The sequence below is a fragment of the Larus michahellis genome, chromosome 16 (assembly GCF_964199755.1).
Source record: "Larus michahellis chromosome 16, bLarMic1.1, whole genome shotgun sequence".
Lineage (NCBI taxonomy): Eukaryota > Metazoa > Chordata > Aves > Charadriiformes > Laridae > Larus > Larus michahellis.
Window position 1 is genome coordinate 6,550,471 of NC_133911.1, and position 19,616 is coordinate 6,570,086.

General features: G+C 44.2%; 1 protein-coding gene across 1 annotated transcript; it reads left to right on the forward strand.

Annotated features, from left to right (window-relative positions):
• The first annotated feature begins 1,067 nt into the window (after window positions 1–1,067).
• On the forward strand, window positions 1,068–19,590 carry PLOD1 (procollagen-lysine,2-oxoglutarate 5-dioxygenase 1). Its single transcript, XM_074560728.1, has 19 exons — window positions 1,068–1,277; window positions 5,811–5,902; window positions 6,403–6,539; window positions 7,752–7,915; window positions 8,419–8,531; window positions 10,252–10,315; window positions 11,420–11,517; window positions 11,851–11,952; window positions 12,061–12,192; window positions 12,472–12,593; window positions 13,282–13,386; window positions 13,843–13,968; window positions 14,787–14,928; window positions 15,462–15,575; window positions 15,855–15,920; window positions 16,275–16,379; window positions 16,788–16,934; window positions 17,246–17,371; window positions 17,643–19,590. The coding sequence occupies exons 1-19, from the start codon at window positions 1,196–1,198 to the stop codon at window positions 17,796–17,798; spliced, it is 2,193 nt and encodes a 730-aa protein (XP_074416829.1). The 5' UTR covers window positions 1,068–1,195; the 3' UTR covers window positions 17,799–19,590.
• The last annotated feature ends 26 nt before the right edge of the window (window positions 19,591–19,616 follow it).

The window sequence follows — 19,616 nt, forward strand, 5'->3', positions numbered from 1 at the left end:
CGCAGTGTTGCTTTCCATCTATTTAATGTCTTACAGAACAGTACATAACATTTATACGGCCTCTGTCATTCTGCAAGTTCTTTGCGGACAGGTAAATATTATTGTTCACACCTTACAAGAGAGAAAATAAGCAATCTCTTAATGTTGCTTTCAGTAATGGAAGCAAAGATTGGTTTAATTATACACAGGGACTAAGAAAACAGCCCTGACACGTCTAGGTATTTGCTTCAATAGAAATAACGTGTTGCTCAAGGCCTCACATAAGGTATGTGCCAGTGGTAGCTCCTTATCTGGTGTTCTGCAGGCTCAAAAGGCTTTCCCTGCATCTAAGTCTTACATTCACTGCAGTATAAAAATGATCCTAAACATGGGGTTTTTTTTAAAAAGTGTAATTTTATGGGACAGGTTTATTTTGCCTGTTCTCAAAGTTAGGCGGAATAAACTGGAAAAAGATGCGTGGATAAGTCATCAGGGCTAAGTCATCAGGGCTAGAGCAAGAAAACCCAGCACAAAGAGATAAATGTAAGACTTAAAGACATACATATGGCCAGAGAAATACAGTTAGTAAAGGAAACAAGATCGCAGCAGATTTTGTGTTCACCAAGGACGTGTGTGAGACAAGATGACAGGTGGGAAGAAGGTATTTAATAAGGGCTTCCAGTTTCCAGAGCCATGCATAATCCATTTATTTTGCTTTTTTCACACTTAATGACTATGTCAGCCAGATGCAGCCCAGCACTAACTGAAGCTGGCCAGAAAGCGAGCCCCCTCCTCCCACAGGTTTGTTTAATGCCTGTTTCTTCCTCTGCAGCGCTGTTCCCCCTGTCCCACGGATGTGGCTGTGACCCCCGGCGGTGGCTAAGACTTGCTGGACCCCGCACCCCAGGTAACGTTGCTGCAGCTCCCGGTCTAAATCCCACTAGCTTTGCATCCCTGCAAAAGGCAGAACCCCCGGCCCCAGGGCTTCCTGCTCCCTCTCCCAGATCGGCCCCAGCTGTCTCCCCGCCTCTTGCGGGGGCCGGGGCGGCCCGGGAGGAGGAGCCGCCGCCTCCCCGCTTCCTCCGCCCGTCCCCGCCGGGCGGGTCTGGTGCGTGGCACAGGCTCCGGCAGCTCCGGAGGTTTCTAGAGCCGCCGTCCGCCGGGTCGCGGTCGGTCTCGGCTCCCGGGGCGGGATCCAGGCGGGGAAGTCGCCTCCATGGTGCCTGCGGCGGTGCTGCTGCCCTGGGCGGTGCTGGCGCTGCTCGGGGCGGAGGGCGGCCGTGCCTCCGAGCGGGAAGGTAAGGGGGGGTCTGCGCCGGGGCAGAGGGTGGGGGCCGGCAGTACGGGGAGCTGGGGGCAAGGCTGATGGACGGACGCATCCACTGTGGGTGCCACCACTCTCCCTAAGCGCTCCGGTCCAGCTCTGGGGCATTGCCCGAGCTGAGGCTGGTGCCCGCTGCGGAGCCTGAGCCCCTGGGCGGCACCCGGAGCCTGCTGCCGAGTTCCCAGGGCGGCGTGGGTGTCCACTGGTGCTTCTTGAGTGCCTCGGTTACCCAGACAGGCACTCACAGCTTTGAGTTATGTGAGACGAGCCTCGGACACCATTTCATCCCAGTAAAGTACTCACCGCCCCTTGAGTTGTATCCCACTTGGGTCAGCCCTTCCTGCTTTTGACCTTACACAGTTCAAGAATTAGGTACCAGAGAGCATTTGATCCCAGACTGGCCACACTGTGACCTGAGAATCTGGGATGCTCCTAAAATAAGATCAGTCTGTCTCCACATAAACAGTTGGTAGATGCTCTGAAGAGTAATTGGTAGAACAGTAGAGGATTAGGGCAGCTACAGAATGTCAGCCAGGCTGACAAAAGAGGTTCACACACTGTCACTGTGCCAACAAGTTTGGATAATTATCTCTGTCTTCATTAGAGAAGTGGCAATTAAGAGCAGATTTCATCTTGTTATCTAGAATATTTCCCTTCACAATATGTGATTCTGGTATAATTACCTTTACTATATATATTATTAATGCGGTTAATGTGTATCCTTGGGAGTATTTGAGGTTCTTTAGCTATGGTGGCATAACTAAAGCAAAATAATTTCAGCATTTAGGGTAACTATTAGACAAATATAAGTAAGAAATTAATCTCTGTGCTATCCCGCCTTCCTTACACACCCCAAATCTTCCAGGTTTTTAGTAAAGTTTTAGAGCACACTAGAGATATAAAATTAGATACTGGGAAAAGAGAATAAGGTATATTGGTTAGGAAGAAGGATTTAGAATTAACTGGTTTCTGAACTCGTCACTTCTGGCATGGCTTGAAGAAAAAATGCCTTACCTGTTCAGTGCCTCTGCTTCCCCAGAGTAATACGAGAATAATGATACCTGTCTTCTCCCTTGTACATTCTTTTAAATCCCTGCAAAAGCTCTAAGCATAGTTATTTGTATCTAATTGAATCTTTTTAAAAAACTTTCACAAATGTAGATTTAGTACAGAGATTATATTATCCACTATTAAATTGTGCGCTGATTTTTTTTTCTATTTGATCCCCATATTAATGGTATTTTCTTGAACACCATCTTAACAGGAAGTGGCACAGTAACATTTCCCAAAGCGCAGCCTAGGGATAAATTCATTCCTTGTCCTAAAATGCAGCTGCAGCTGTGCTTTCCCTGTAGAGTCAGGGCAGAAGTAAATAACTCTAAATTTTTTTGTTACTGAACTCATCTTGTCACTGACTTCTACTCTTTGTAAAAACTCAGAAATCTACCCAATGTTGGTATCAGAGTCCCTGTTCCAGTTCTTTCTCTACAGAATCCTTTTCATCAAAAAACTCACAAAATTGGTAAATGTCCTCTATTATCATTCTACAGATGGAAAAACAAAGGGATAACACGATTGCCTCCTTATTGTATAGCAGAGCTAGTAGTACAGTCCAGCTCCCCTGGTTCCTAGTCCAGTGCTTGCTTCGTTAACCGCACTGTGTTCATCTTTTGCAACCATACCATTATTAAATGTATTTATACGATTTCTAATTGTCAGCATGGCCCAAGGAGTCTCTGGGCCCAGCCAGAATAGGCTACCATTTCTAGATATGAAAAGTAACTCTGACAGGGGAAATAGGGAAGCATAAATCTGCTCTTGGAGTTTTAAAATGCCCGCGTGTGGTACTGAAATTAAAAGAGTTTTATCAGCTGTACCAGTGTTCAGCAAAGTCTTCGAGAAAGAGAAAAAAGGGTTAAAGGAGAAAGAGCAGAGGCAGCATAGCTCAGCACAAGTTTCTAGTACTGGACTGAAGGAATGTCTCCTGGGATGGGAAGCTTTCGCTACTGCAGAGATTTTTCAGAACAGAAACTGAGTTTAATATCTCTCAGAATCCTACCCCCACGGACCAGTAATGAGAAGGGAATCTGTAACTTGGAATTCTGCTGGGGAGGATAGTTTTCTCTGTGCTGGCTTTGCCATGCTCCAGTGAGTTCACAGGCTGCACGGGGAAACCTTTTCTGTCTTAGAAATAGGACACTGCTTCCTGTTCATCCCCTTTAGCTCTCCCATCTTGTCCAGCAAACTTCTGGCAGTCATATCAAATGACATATAAACAGTTTGTTGCTTTCTTGGGGTGGCGGTATGAAAATTAATTAGTGATTTATTTAATGTGAGATGTCTGAGAATTCAGGCTGAAATAATTGCATAGCAGTCAGGCTCTTTTCTTTCTTCCCTTCTTTTATCATTATATGCTTTCTCCTCTCCTTTCAGGTACTAGAATTTGATGTTTATCTTTACATTCCTCTCTGGCAAGCCCACATTTGCCCCCCTCTTCATTGGCAGTATGATCTTCGCTTTCTGAGAAACTGTGAGCTCAGAGCTATGTGATAAAGCTGCCATGATTTTCTGCATGCCATCATGTGGCTAGAAACTTTAATGTCTTTAACATATTCCCTGAGGAGATACATATTTTACTCATTTGTTTGTACCCTCTGACTGGACAGGGCACAAGGAACTGGAGTGTGCGGGAGGAGCTGGATTGGGAATGCACTTCATAAGTCTAAAAATCTGCCTTTAAAAGCTGCACAAATGCAGGATTCATATTCTTTTATCTGTCACTTCCTTTGCCTGTGTGTATGAATGTCTAACAAAATACAGTTAGAGCTGACCTTCTATTGTCTGTTCTCAATCTCACCTCTCTCTTTATTCTGATGCAGGTAAAGGATTTGGGGAATTTCCTTGGGAATATCCTCTTTCTTCCTAACTTGGAGTCTTATTTTTTTTACTTTTGCTGCCTTTGTCAGGTGTATCCAGGACTCCACCTTCTCGATCCGTACGCTCTAAGATCAGACAGAGTACAGTTTGGGTACCCTAAGAAGATGCATCTGGTACATCCATTGAAAAAAAAATATTGTTCCAAAAGAAGCTTGCTCAAGCCAAGAAAATGTGCTTTCAGCTTTTCCTGGTGTTTTCTGATGTTAAAATCGTATGGCCAGGTTTCGCATTTAAGCACTGCTGCCAGAGCCTATACAAATTCCTACTTAAGCAAAAGTGTTAAGATGAAGTATAGCATTTAATCATTACAATGAAGAAACCATAGCTTTCACATAAAAATCCTATTCCAGTGGTACTATAGAGAAACTTCTGAGAGAGGACTTCAGCATTTAGCTTTCTTACAATTTTAAGGGACTGGAAATGAAAAGAAGTTTGGGAGCAGAATGTAAATGAAAGTTGTGGTAGAATTAAATTCACATTGTGTATGTATGAAAAAATCTGGAAAACACCTCAGGGATGCAGTAGAAAATCGGAGCAGCCAGGGAGAGGGAATAATAACATTCAGACTCATTTTGGTCTTTCCTATACTCAGTCAATGCTGAGTGACAGAAAAGCAACTCCGTGGGGAACAGGAAGGCAATTGCACTAAGTGGATGACTTCCAAATGGAAATTTTGTAGTAGTTCTATTTTTTATCTTCAAGTCTAATATCCTTCATACTCTATGTGAAAGAATAGAATTGTAGCTTTCGGTAGCAGGGCAGAAAAACACTTAATACATTATATTTTCTTTTTCTAACCTATAACTCAGACAATGAAGTTGTATCTTTACATATTCTCTCATTTTATACCCAGGACCAAGTTATAATCTCTGCTGCAAAGGAACGGTCTTGCTTGTGCTGCAATTAGGTTTGGGTTCTTCAATCAAACACTGAAATTTGAGGGCACCTTTGCCATGTTCTGTCCCCTGTGATAGTTACTTTCTCCAGTAAAACATTGGCTATGTCCACATTTTCTTTTTTTCCCTCTACAAATCTCTGATGAGTTGGTGCCATGAAAATCCAGGTAGCAAATAAGTAGGATTTGAAGCTGGTTTTCTTCCTGAGGTTGAAGCTTTATGGGCAGTGAGAACACCTATGGTACTCAACATTGTACAGTGCAGATATAATTGGGTGGGGCGTAAGCAAGCTGCTTTCTTCTCAGCAGGCTGTGGTAGCTCCACAGCTAGACTACCTCCCCTGCCTGATTGAAAATGAACCTGGATGTCTGTCAATGTCATATGGAACAGATGTAACCTGTGTCTATGAACAGCAATGACTGCGCAAAAGTTGGGACTTGTTGATTCTATTGCTGGATTCATGATCAACTTAAAGAATGTACTGGGAAACTCACTTTGCTTCTCCATGGTTGGATTTTGACTTCCCTTTGTCAAATCTGTCAAGTACCTTTAAGACTATTGATCCCTGTTTTGTCTCAGTATTTGATAGTAAAGCCTCTTCCTTAGGTGTGGAACAGCTGGTTGTGAAAACTATGCAAGTTGAATGTATCTCTTGTGCTTTCTCCTGTATGCAGGAAACCTGCTGGTTCTTACTGTTGCCACCAAACAGACTGAGGGATTCCAACGTTTTAGAAGATCAGCCCAATTCTTCAACTACAAAGTCCAGGTGACAGCTAGCAGCCTCAGTGGTGGTTGGTCAAAGGGAATTTTGAAGTGTGGAGTGGGTAAGACTTGGCCACAAAGTGATTAAAGAAAAGCTCAAGAGAGGACACTCAACTGGCTGAAAAAATAGTGTGACTGGGGCATTTCTGCAGCAGTCTCTTATTCCATCCTGAGTGTTGGCTTGAGATGAGATCCATAACTCCTGCTCAAGGGAGGCACATGGCACTTTTCCATTGCAATGCCAAAACACACAGTACAGAGTGTGCTCCCGTCCCTGTTGCTGAGTCCTTTGTTACTGTGCTACATGTTACTCTGACTTTCCATCCCAGAGACTGGTTCAAAGGCCAGTGTATATACCTAGTCCGTCTGTCCCGATGCTGTTTTTCTGTTGTGATTTGCACTGGGAGTTACCAGGACTAGTAAGGTTGGGGGTTCTGGTCCTTTCCTGTGAGTCTTGCTGGGCATGTGACCTATTCAGTAGCTCCTGTGCCTGTCATTCTTTAGGTGCTGGGGCTGGATGAGGAATGGCAGGGTGGAGATGACAAGAAGCCAGCAGGAGGTGGGCAGAAGGTCCGTCTCTTGAAATCAGCTTTGAAGCAGTATGCGGATAAGGAAGACTTGATCATCCTTTTTGTGGAAAGGTAATGGGTTGGAAAGTATTTGCCATGAAGTGAATCATAAGGCTGTTTGGACAGGTTCTTACTAAGAAGAAATTAACTGTAAAGTAGATTGTGCTTTTCGAAGGTGTGTCCAGACCTCCTCTGTTTTTTCCCCCTGAATTCTCTGCAGTTGCTTGAGAGTTGCTCAGAGCTGCATCCGTGGCAGCTGGGAAGGTCTGACCAGAACAGGCTGATTCCAACTCTTGCATAAAGTTGATAGTGTTATACCTGCTTCTGCCAGGGTGGAATTTGGCTGCCTCTATCTGCAGATAATGAGCAGACAATTTCTGTGGAACTAGGCAGGCCTTTCTTACCAGAACTATTTGTTTTATAAGGTGAGGCAGGCTGCAACACAATCCTGAGAGCCAAGAATGAGTCTGCCAGAGAAATGTGGAGAGGGAAAGGGATGGTTTGGAGTCTCAGTGTCTTTTCATGTGCCCAGCAACAGGCAGGGCTGGGATGTCTGCACCTCCCATGGGAGGGAGATCATCTTTTGCAGCTCTGAGCATGTATTCAGAGAGGTTGGGAATGATTATCTGGGGTATGAGCAACTTTTTCACTCATCAAAATGAGTCTGAAGTATGCAAATCCTCTTGCAGAAAATGCAAGTCTCATTCTGAGAGTGTCACCTGGGGATTAGTCAGTTCTACCCAGTACTGAGGAGATGGCGGCTGGAGTGCAGCATCCGATGACTGGTGTCCAGTGTAGATTCCTCCTGAAGAGGAGCTCAGCGGAGAGTGACAGGATGCCAAAAGTTGTAAAAATCATAACGTATGGGTTTGTTTAATCTAGAAAGGAATGGCAGAGTAATTCTTTCTCCAATAAGTAAAAAGTTGTTACAAGCAGCAGGGGCATCAGGGGTTCATGGTTCCAAGTGGGAGAAAAGCAAGAAGAGATCAGCGTGTTTTGCAGCTTGGAAGATTTGTTTTTATCATCAGTGAAAACTTAGTAAAAATAAGAATGGGCGGAAGTTGCCCCAAACCACTGTGTAATGTTCTGCAGTGGAAAGTAACATCTTCCACTCTACAGATAAGATTGCACTTTAATTAGCTATAATTATAACAAAAAATGTAATACTGTGATGCAGAACTACAAGAAAGGTATTCCTAAAGCTGTTTCTAGAAACTTTTTGTGCTGACATGTTTTTGTGACTCCGTACTTTTCTGTCCCTTTCTTGTTTGTCTTTTACTCTAGCTATGACGTACTCTTTGCTTCGGGCCCCGCAGAACTGCTGAAGAAGTTCAAACAAGCCAAGAGCAAGGTGGTCTTCTCAGCAGAGAACTACATCTATCCTGATAGAAAGTTGGAAGCCAAGTACCCTCAGGTGCGAGATGGAAAACGCTTCCTGGGTTCTGGAGGTAAGACATAGAACCTTCTTTCAGCTGAGAACCTCTCTCAGATTTTTCCTCCTATTAGAAGGCCTTTGGGAGAAGTAGCAAGGGACCAGGTCTGGAAAGCACCTTTATAGAAGATGGTGCAAACTGAAGCCCTGTGCATAATGGGCTGTAATGGAAGGACTAACAGTGCTCCTGTTTTGACCTGCAGGAAGGGACGTAGCTACGAATTGCATGTAGAGGATAGGAACTTGCTTCCTATCCCTTCTCCCTTTTCAGTGAGGCTTGTCATTCAGCGTGTGGGTATCTGAGCTTTTCTGATGCTGAGGATTACAGGTTTGCTCCTGGTGTCATTCGATGTTGGGAAGTGTGGTTTATACATGCTTTTGCAGAAAGCTGGGGTATCTCTGCAGCACCGCAGAAGGGAGTGAGACTTTGTGTGAAAGGAGTGAGAGTACGTGCATACAGGAGAACATTCCTTTTTTGGTTGTCTGGGTTGCAACACCTCTTCATACTTATTCCCACAGGCTTCATAGGTTACGCTCCAAACCTGAAGAAGCTTGTGGAGGAGTGGAAAGGGCAGGATGATGACAGTGACCAGCTCTTCTATACAAATGTCTTCTTGGATCCAGAAAAAAGAGTAGGTGTAGCTAGATTCGGGATTAGGAGGAGTTGTTTGAGAGCATTGCTGTTAATCCTTTGAGCAGTATCGCTGTTAACAGTAAAATAAGTTAATCACATGTTGAACCTTAATTACTGCTCTGGTATCCTCGCATGAAAAAGGCCAATATGTCTAGTTACCCATTTTCCTTCTGAAAATTTGCATTCTAGCTGCTACCCCGTTGTTCTCTTACTAGCAATTTTTATCTTTAAACTCAAAATGTGAATGGGAAGATAGATGTCAAAACAAGTCTTACTGGAAACTCACGTCAGTACCTGTATGTGCTGATGTTTAAAGCTGTTGAGTGTGGCAGAACTAACCAGCCTCCTCCTAGGGCATATGAAACCCAGACTTTACATGTGCATCCTCCCTGCAGAGTGCAGTGCTGACTTAGAGATATCCAACCTAGCACTGAAGGACATGGTGGGTAAAGGGGCAGATGAGGCCTGAGCAGATTTGAAGTGATGAACAGGACAAAGGTTCACAGCCTTGTAGCCACTGATGTGCCACAGGACAGTGACCATAGACGTCACAGTGGGGTAGCCCTGCTGGAACAAAGAGGCTGCCACTGCCTTCAGCAAACACTTCCAGATTCTGTCTGACAAAATCTGCATCAGCCTGTGGAACGTGCCACATGAGGTCATATAGAAGCCTGGAATGGACCCTGGCAGCATCATTGCCATTCTAGCACCGTATGTTGCACTGGCCAAATTGTCCAGCCCACGGGGTGACGCTGCTTCTGTTGTTGCTGCCCAGTTCTGCATTACGCAATGGAGTCTGTCCCTGAGGGACGCCACAAATGCATGGGAACTAAGAAGTCAAACTGTAACAGTAGAGTCAAGAGGAAGCATTAGAAACAGGAAGCTGCTTTCACGCTAATTAGAGAAGGAGTTGCACATTTTTACCAGCAGGGCTGGTAAAAAAATTCATAACAGCTGCACTTTTTTCCTTCCCCAAATCTGAATATGGCCTATAATATATTAACATGAACAGTTCCTTTAATGTTCTCGTCTGCAGTTCTGGCCCAGTGCCACACAAAGGCTGAGTAATTCCACTGACTTGGCATTCAGACAGCGGATGTTAGCACCGTGCTGTCCTGTATGGTAATCAATCTTAATAGATGCCTGGAGGGACTCTGAACTCTATTAAGTCAGAGCTGGATTTTAGTCTGACAAAAATCCAGTTGGAGTGTGACTTGCAGCAGGGGATAAAAACAAAGATTGCACGAACTGGCCTGGCACCCTTAGATGTTCTGGTTTGACACCGGTACCTGGGGCAACAATTGGGCTAATGCTCACCCTGTGCACAGCTGGCAAGAAACTGTCTTCACAGTAGACGTTTTTGATATCTAGGCATTCCTGCCTGTGGAATTGGGTGCGTTTTATATGACCGTGCTGCAAGTGTACTTCATTAATATGCTGCGTATTATTATTGGCACACTGACAGCAGTTTAAAAATGTTTATTTTTATGGTTTTGCCTAATATAGTATGTTTAAATTGTTTTAGAAAGTGGCAAATTGTCCCAGATTCGCAGCTGGGAGTGTTTTAGGCTTCAGAGCTTGGAGAGCATGGAAATGATTATAGAAATGATATATGTTACATGTGAGAGACCCTATAGCTCAGCATAAGGTCTCTCGCATGTAAAGAATGGATGCTGTCTTGTGTTCTAATTAAGGTTATTTATCTCATTCTTTTAAAGGAAAGTATCAACATCAGTCTAGACCAAAGAAGCCGGATCTTCCAAAACCTAAATGGGGCATTAGGTGAGATGGAAGAAGGAAGCTCATTTCTCCTTGGAATGCAACTGCATGCTGACACCAGAAATAAAGTTGTGTTGTGGCTGAAGGGATTAAATTTCAGACATTCCTGTCCCTGCAGAATAAGCCTCTGCCAGAGTTCTGGGATTTATTTGCAATTCCACTGGAAGCAACTAGGTTCTCATTGCAATTCCCTCTTCACTTGGGGGAATGCAGGTCAGGTTTTCCATCTTACACCTCCTTGCCACTTTGATCTCCAAGCATGTCGGATTGAAGTAGCCTTGGGGATTGAAACTGGGAGGGACTTCAGTGCAGGTGATAACACACAACCCTGCCTAGGGCTTGCCTGTCTTTCCACTTCAGAACTGTGTCTGGAATGCCATAGAAGGTGAGATACAGTCAGATACTGCCTGCGAGCGCTCGCTGACCTGGCCTGCTGATTGATTTTGCTAGTCCTGGCAGAAGTGATTCACTTACTCTGCTGATGCTACTGCCTGATGTTTTCGTTTTACAGTCTTGCACCACTCCATCTTTATTCCAGTCAGGTAAAAAATGATAAACGGCAGTGTAGGTTTTGGCTCCTGTGCTCATTATAACAACGATAGACCGGAGCTTGGATCTGTTCTGGTCTTTTTTCCAAAGGATTTTGTGTGGTTGTGTTACGAAGACATCTTGAATGATCGCTGCCAGGAGGGTGAACTTTTGTCAGGGGTGAAAAAGAGAGACAGCGGGCGCATGGAATGCTTAGGTGGGAAGGGCCTGAATCCTTCCGGGCCATCAATAGCTGTTCCTCACAATACCATTTGTCAATGCCAGTTCTGAAAGACTGTTTCAACGTGGCTTCTGCCAATTCCCAGTAGACGGTGTATTTGTTAGCTCAACAAGCTGCACTCTGCCCAGCTTCCCAGCCACCTCCTGTTATCTCACAGGATCATTCTGAACGTTTTTTCTCCTTTATGGTTATGGTCTGTAGCCCTTAAACTACTTGTGCATAGTTATCCATGTCCATGCTTTCATCTTTCAGCAGTTGTTCAGTAGAAATGAGGCATTGTGCTGCTAATTATTAATAAAAGCTTTCCTCTGATAACATGATGGCATTGTCATTTCCAGATGAGGTAGTTCTGAAGTTTGAAAACTCACGAGTGAGAGCGAGAAACTTGTTATATGACACTCTGCCTGTGGTAATTCATGGAAATGGACCCACCAAGGTAAGTGGGCATCCTGAAGGAGAGATTTGATATGTATTTGTTGCAAAGTGGCCCTTTAGGCTCGAGTGTGTCAGGTTACAGTCTTCCCACAACGACTTTCCCTGTGTACATTTAAGTTTGAGAAACAATAAGTGGTCCAGGTGCATGGCAACAAGATGGGTCTGATTTGAAGATCAGCATGTAGTTAGACCATCGGGCTATCGTGCTTTTTAGATTCTTTAGTCCAAGAAGGTGGTAAATGAAGTTCTGATGAAATGTGGTCTTACACTGGGGGTGGGTGCAAAGAAACTCTCCTGCCCTGTAATGCGTAACATGGCAAATTGCCTTTTGCAGTTGCAGCTGAACTACCTGGGAAACTACATTCCTCAAATATGGACATTTGAGACTGGCTGCACTGTGTGTGATGAAGGTCTGCGAAGCCTCACAGGGTTTAAGGTAAGACTGATGTCTTCAAAGCTCTCAAGACAAGTCGTACAATTACAGTGCGATCTGATTTGTCTGATGCAGTACATGAGCCACCACTTCTCTCCTCACTGAATGTAGGATGAGGCATTGCCAATGATTCTGATCGGCATTTTCATCGAGCAGCCCACCCCATTCCTCTCCCAGTTTTTCTTGCGGCTTCGTAACCTTCATTATCCAAAGCAACGAATCCAGCTCTTCATTCACAACCATGTAAGTAAAGTTGGCGTGTGATTGTCTTAGCAAATGTGGGGGAAATGTATACCTCCTCCTGCGCTGTAGGCACCTTTGCAACCTTTGACTAGACTTCCAGGCTCTGTAATCCCAGTACTTATCTGCAATGGCACCTATAAGGTAGCTCCATCCAGCTGTAAAGATGTGGAAGTGGGAAGAACTGTTGCTCGTCTCATTTGGCATTTTCAAGAACAGGAGGCTGAGCAGTCTGGGATGAGCCCACCTCATCTGTTTTTCCTTATTTTTCCTTTGGCATAGGAGCACCATCACTTGATGCAGGTGGACTCTTTTGTTAAAGAGCACGGCAAAGAATATCTCGCCATCAAAGTGATTGGACCAGATGAGGAGGTGGAGAACGCCGAGGCCCGTAACTTGGGCATGTAAGTGAAGGGGCCGTACATTATGGCTGGCAGAGTCAGCCTGTGTCCAAACTAAGGCAGTCCAGTTTTTCTGAGTATCATCACTATGATGCTTCTCATCTTTCAGTTACCCTCTTCTTTCAGTTTTCCTAGCATTAACTCCCCATGCCCATTATATATTGGAAAAAAATCAGCCCCAGTACCAGCTCCCTTTCTCCAATTTCAGAAACCAAGTTCTTTCTGGTCCTTTGCGCTGTTAGAAGGTAGCCCTGTACCTCTCACCCTCATCAAGCAGTCTATATATCCAGTCGTATATCACACAGAATAAGCACCAATATCTCTGAAGAGGAGTGTAGTAGTAAAACTAGGAGCTAGTGGCAGAATATCTTCCTGGCTGTGATCAGGAGGTGTGAGTTTGAGCTCAGGTCTGGCTTTGGGCCAACCATAAATGGGAACCTCTTCAGTTTGTGCTGGGGAAACAGTTTGCTAAATGTTGATTTTGGCTGTGTCTGACTGTGTCTATTGGATACTGAATCTGATGTGCTTGTACTATGCGGGCTTTCTGGGTTGTTATGTTAAACTGAATTTTTCTGAGCACCCAGAACAACACCTTTAGTCTATAAGGTGAGGGAATTCCTGGTGTTCTGTCCCTTGTCTTGGTCTGTTCCAGGAGGATTTTAATGTGACTTTTCATGTTCTCTGTCTGTAGGGATTTGTGCAGAAAGGATCCTGACTGTGGCTATTACTTTAGCCTGGATGCGGAGATAGTTCTGAAGAACACAGAGACTCTAAGGATCCTGATCGAACAGAACAAGTGAGTTCTTTGGTTTGAGCAATCCTTACTGGTCACCTTTCACACAAGGAATATAGGGAGCTCTTTTGTCACTGAGATGTGTAAGGTACTAGGAGAACTGTGTCAAGATGGAATGTTAGACAAACACCTCTTATTTGGCCTTTTTTTACTGTAGTTTTAATCCCTGGATTTTAGGCAGGGGATGTAAATCATCCCTAGTTTTGTCTCTATATAGTTGCTAGACCAAATCGGATTCTAAGACACCTGCTGCAGAGTGCAATTAGACAGGAGATTGTGACCATATTTGCCCTTTCTTACATGGAATTTTATTCCAGCAGAGTTAACAGAAGCAGCAACTCTGTAAGTGAGGGAGAATCTAACTCTCACAGTCCCACAGTCCTGTGGTTTGTAAATCTTTTCCTTTTTTTTCTGTGGTAACATCCTGTCCTGCAATTCCTTTTTCTTTTTTGCTCACAGGCTGGTGATTGCGCCACTGGTAAGCCGTCATGAAAAGTTATGGTCAAATTTCTGGGGAGCGCTGAGCCCTGATGGATACTATGCCCGCTCAGAAGATTATGTGGATATTGTTCAAAGACGGAGGGTGTGAGTATGCAAAGAGAGTTTCTTATGATATAATCCCTCAGATGTAAAGCTTGCTGCAGCAGGTTATCATCAAACCAGCTAATGTCAAAGAACCACAGAGGACAACTATCTTTGTGTATAGAAAAGAAGTCTGTACTCCCATTTGGAAGCTGTTCTGTGTTCTCCCCTGAGTAGAGACCATATCATACTTTGGGCAGATTTTCTTATGATCAAAGTAAGGGTTTAAGAGCCCTGACTCTGCTGAAGTCACTTCATCTTGCTCATGTCACGTTTTCCCACCTGTGGATTATAGTTAGTGCGATCCTTAAAACCCGGTAAAGTGTTGTTTAACCTTTATCAGATAGTCTTCATAAAATACCAAGGCAATCCTTGAATGGAATATTCACAAAATATAATTGTTGGTTCATTCATATTCTTGAGGGGCCCTCTTTTTTTGAGGCCATTATGTGTGCGATAAATGCTGGAAATCAGCTTATGCACTTTTGGCTGCTTCAGTTTTTTTAAATCACTGGAAAAAAGTATGTTGATCTCTCTGGGAAGAGATTCAAGCCATTAATTACGTCTCTAGCAAAAACACACAGTAGCAATTAATTGCTTTCACAGTGGACTAGCATTTGTGCAGCTTAACAGCTCTGAGCCATATAAGTGATTTTTCCTGGCATAACAATTCCTGTTGATATGATTTCTCCCAACTGTTCCGAGTTGGCTTGTTTAGGCAAGCCTGGCTGATACTGCAGTGCTGCCTGCCATCCCGTCAAGTCCAGCAGTTTCTGTCTTAGTGGTATTTCAAGTCTTACTCCCCTACCCCTGTATTTCAGCGGGCTTTGGAATGTTCCCTACATCAGCAGCGTTTACATGGTTAAAGCCAAGGCTCTGCGATCGGAGCTTGACCAGGGAGATCTCTTCCACAGTGGCAAGCTGGATGCTGACATGGCTTTCTGCCACAACGTTCGGAATCAGGTCAGTTGAGGAGAGAGAGGCTGGTAGGGGAGAACTGCATGCCAGGGTGGAGGTGACAGGATTAAGTAGTTTTAAGGCATTCAGCTCTGCCAGGGCATGGGGCAGGATGAACTGGCATTATTCAGTACTGTGCAGGCTTGGAACAGTGGGATTTCTATCTTGCTGTGAGACCGCACGGAGCCGAGAACCACTAAATGTGGTTAAGATTTTTGGTTTTGGGCTATGCAGGGCTGTTGTAAATGGCGTTGACAGGGTAAGAAGGAAGAACCTAATCTCACAGCAGCTGATCTGCTCTGCTTCCAACCCTGGCTGACAAGAGGCACAGAATAACTGGCTCTGGCTATAACCTTTCAGAGTTCCTGATATCAAGGGGGCAAATTAAACTGAAGGCCCACAGGAGAAAGAATGAGTAAATGAACAGCTTGGGCAGAGCCATCATCACTGGGGAACGGTCCAGTGCGTATATTTCATAGTGTCTCACAGAAATGTGAGGCCTGGAAACAAGGCTTGATTGTGTCCCTACTGTCCTGCAGGGAGTCTTTATGTACCTGACAAATCGGCATCAGTTTGGACACATACTGTCCCTGGAGAATTATCAGACAACTCACCTCCACAATGACCTCTGGCAAATATTCAGCAATCCTGAGGTGAGTTAACCTGCGCGCTCAGCGGGCTTATCAGTGTGGCACGTGAAGACTTGATGACTAGCTTCACCAATAACGAAGGTCCAGGCTTTGTAATAATGATGTCTTTTGGGTGGGATGAGGAGCATAGTCACCAAATGTAAAGAGAGAGGGTGTTTATGTGATTCATAACATCTGGATTTCCAAAGCCTGTGAAGTACTGCTGCATGAGTGCCTGGCCTTGCACTGCCTCTTTAACCAGGCTCCACAGAAATGTCTGCTTTGCTTATCTTTTAACTGCAGGACTGGAGAGAAAAGTACATCCATGAAAACTACACAGCAGCTCTGAAAGGGAAATTGGTAGAAATGGTAAGAAAACATCGCTCTTACCCATCAGAATGGGAGATTAGCACCAGGACAATGCTTGTGTCATCACTATTGTTATTTCAGGAATAAGCAGTTCAGCACGACTTTGTAGTCTTTCAAATCCAGAGGAAACATGACCTTGAAAGTATTTTTAGAGCCAAATCATTCTTCTAGAAATACATCTCCAGGTTTCTTAAGTGGAAGTGGAGCACGTAAATCAGAAGACAAATTTCTATCCTCAGTATTTTAGTTACTTTCCACTTAAACTGACTCAAGCTACAGACAGTTTAGTCTTGTTCCTTTTGCCTCAAGCACCTGTCCTTGTTCCTGCTCTTCTCACCTGTCTACTTTCTGCAGCCCTGCCCAGATGTTTACTGGTTCCCCATATTCACTGACACTGCCTGTGATGAGCTGGTGGAAGAAATGGAACATTACGGCCAGTGGTCCACAGGTGACAACACGGTAAGAAAAAGCAGGAGCTTTTTGATTTCTGGGTCACACCATTATCCATGCATATTTCAAGGCAGTGGTGCCTTCTGTAGGAAGGCATTAGATCCCACAATTAAACCAGGAAGCTGGAGGCAATACTCTAATTTTGTTCCCGATTAACTCTGTGATTTTCCCCTTATTCTTAAACATGAATTAATTTTTCTGAGTGCTCTTTAGTGTTCTCTGAAGCTACAGTGCTCAGCCCCTCTGATGGTGATATTGTTTACCTTAGAGTTTAATTATTGTTTGAAATGAGTTTTCCATCCTGGAAATTCTGATAAATAAATGTCATATTTATTTGTAGTTACCAGAAACAAGTGCTTTTTATTCCTGAAGTCCAAGGTTCTCATCCTCATGGGTATTTTCATGATTCTATTTCAGGACAGCAGAATACAAGGAGGATATGAAAATGTCCCAACTATTGACATACACATGAACCAAATTGGCTTTGAAAGAGAATGGTACAAGTTTCTTCTGGACTATATTGCACCCATCACAGAGAAACTGTACCCAGGATACTATACCAAGGTATGTATACCTTACCATCAGAACTTGTGGTCAGTTCAGCACCTCCTCTAGTTGCAACTGTGTGAAAAAGCTGCTGGAATCCTCTAGCAATATGCATACTCTTTCCCAGTATGGAGGAAGTGACTCTGGGGAATGACAAGTATATGCATGAGGAAATAGGCAATTTCCCAATGACATTCTCCTGCCTTATTGTTGCCTTTCTCTCTTAGTAGTGGGATGCAATTCAAATATTATACCCTGCTCTGCGGCTCAGTAGCCGTGGACTACTGTAGCCCTGTAACAGATGTGCACTTTGTTCTTTTCTCCTGCAGACTCAGTTTGAGCTAGCCTTTGTCGTTCGCTACAAACCTGACGAGCAGCCCTCTTTAATGCCCCATCATGATGCTTCCACCTTTACCATTAACATTGCTTTGAACCGAGTTGGAATAGACTATGAGGTAAGTGTGTGCCAGTGTGTCAAGAATGCAGTACAGCCTCTTGAGCAGTCCAGGCAGCTGAAAACCCTTTCCTTATCCATATCTGACTTCTTCACACTGAGGATTGCGATTAATGACTGGGCTAGGGTAGAAGATTTTTGAATGTGTCAGAACACGGGAGATTCCCCAAGCACTTTCTCACGCTTTCCAAAGGGCTGCCAGGAGAAGGCAAAGACCCTTTCCCTCAGGTGCTTTTGCCAAGCTGATGTGTGTCTTGTTTTGTTTCCATCAGGGAGGAGGCTGCCGGTTCCTGCGCTACAATTGCTCCATTCGAGCTCCACGGAAAGGGTGGACCCTTATGCATCCAGGACGCCTGACCCACTATCATGAAGGTCTTCCAACCACCAAAGGAACCCGTTATATCGCAGTGTCCTTTCTTGACCCCTAGAGCCATGCTTCACAGGAACGACCTTTCCCTGGTCCTGCTCACTGCTGACTTTGAGTGGAAGCAGGGAATGCTACTGAGAGTTGAGGCATTGATCAAAGCTATTTGGATATTGATTTTTGACAATATTTTAAGACTCCACTACTGGAAGATCTCTCTCTCTCTGATACTGCAGGTAATATCTAGGAATATTGCTGTAGAATTTGGAAGGAGATTTTGTGCCTTCATTTTTGATTCTGCTCCTCATCCGCTGTTTCTTGGAAATGCGATTTACTTGAACCATCGCTGATTGGTTGGCTTTACAAAAATGTTTTCTTGGACTAGAAATCCAGCTTTTTGGAGGCAAGTCACGAGCTCTCTCTCCAAGTAGCTGGAAGCCCATTCTCATCCACAGCATATATGGGACTGGACAATAATTCCTGGATACTATTCCAAGTATAAACCAATCAGGGAGCTGGCTCCAGGAGTCATAACAGTTAAATGTCATACCAGATGAAACTCGGGAATAAGAGCCTGAAGATCATCTGATTCCTTACCTCTTTGCAGTCCTTGGAAGCATATCACAAAGTTCAAAGCAGCAGCAGTGGCAATATAGGTGCTCGTGGTTAGCTAAAGGAAGGTCCGTTAATGATACTTTACCTCTGGGATTAGACTGAAGAGACAGAAGGTAGCCTCCCTGTCTTCTATTACTGCAGCTAAAAGGAGCTTGTGTACCCAGACAGATTCAGACCATGTCTATGTGTAGATAAAATCTAAAAAAGGGAAGGCTGAAAACAACTAGATCAGTCAGGAGAGCTTCACTGCTAAATCATCTCAGTTCTATCCCACGTTAAAATTGTCAAAAGCTCTAATCAGTCTCTGGATAACAACCCAGAGGCCCCAGAGGTCTTTGGTGGCCTCATTCCAGTTCCTAGTGATTGTTTTGATAATTTTCTGTGCATCTAACTTGAATAGGCCATTGAAGAGCTGGTCTCTGGTACTTAGAGGAAATCATTATACAGTGTTTCTATTGTTTGAGATTCCAAACCAAAACACGTTTCCAGTGGGGTCATGGGTGATAGAAACGAGTGTTTGGAAAGTGCTGAGAGATTGTGGTGAGATGGTAGGTATAAAAATACCTACCATATTATGGTAGGTACGATAGATTAGACCCAGGGTTAGAGAGGGAAGGGGGAGAAACCTTTTCTGCCGTTGCCTGTGAGATACCTGCTCTGCTCATTGGACACCATTATGCTCTGGGTCAGCCAGTATGTTTCACTCTTTCGACATCATGATTGTCCTTAGAAAGAAAATATTCCACTTAGTTCTCTGTGGCTCCAGCTTCTGCTGTCTACATGTCAGGTGTAGAGCCCCTTCATCTAGGACGGGTCGCACTAATGCAGGCAGAATAGCTTTAGACATGTAAATTCTGGCAGGGAACTTGATTCAATTTGAATGGACCTGAGGAAGGCGACATTGACCTTTTTCCGCTGCTTTCCATGTGCTTTTTAGGTCTGTTTCAAGGCTACACACTCACGCATGCCCAAGGGAGAAAAACCCAGGCAGGGACAATCCGTGTGAAAAGCAAAACAATAATAAATGTTGTTAGATGAAACCCAGAACTGTCTGTTACCAAATGAAGGGACTTGATAGGCCAATTGTTGGGGAGATGTGGAAAAGGCATATGTATTTATTCAGCAGGGTTTTTTTTTTCTTCACTTATTTTTGTTGTGTCTTTCCTCTGCCCACTGCGGTGATTGTAATTAATGAGGAGTCTGTCGCGGGAGACTCACATTAAACCCTTACCCCACCGTCACGCCGTCAGTGCGTTTGATTCCGGCG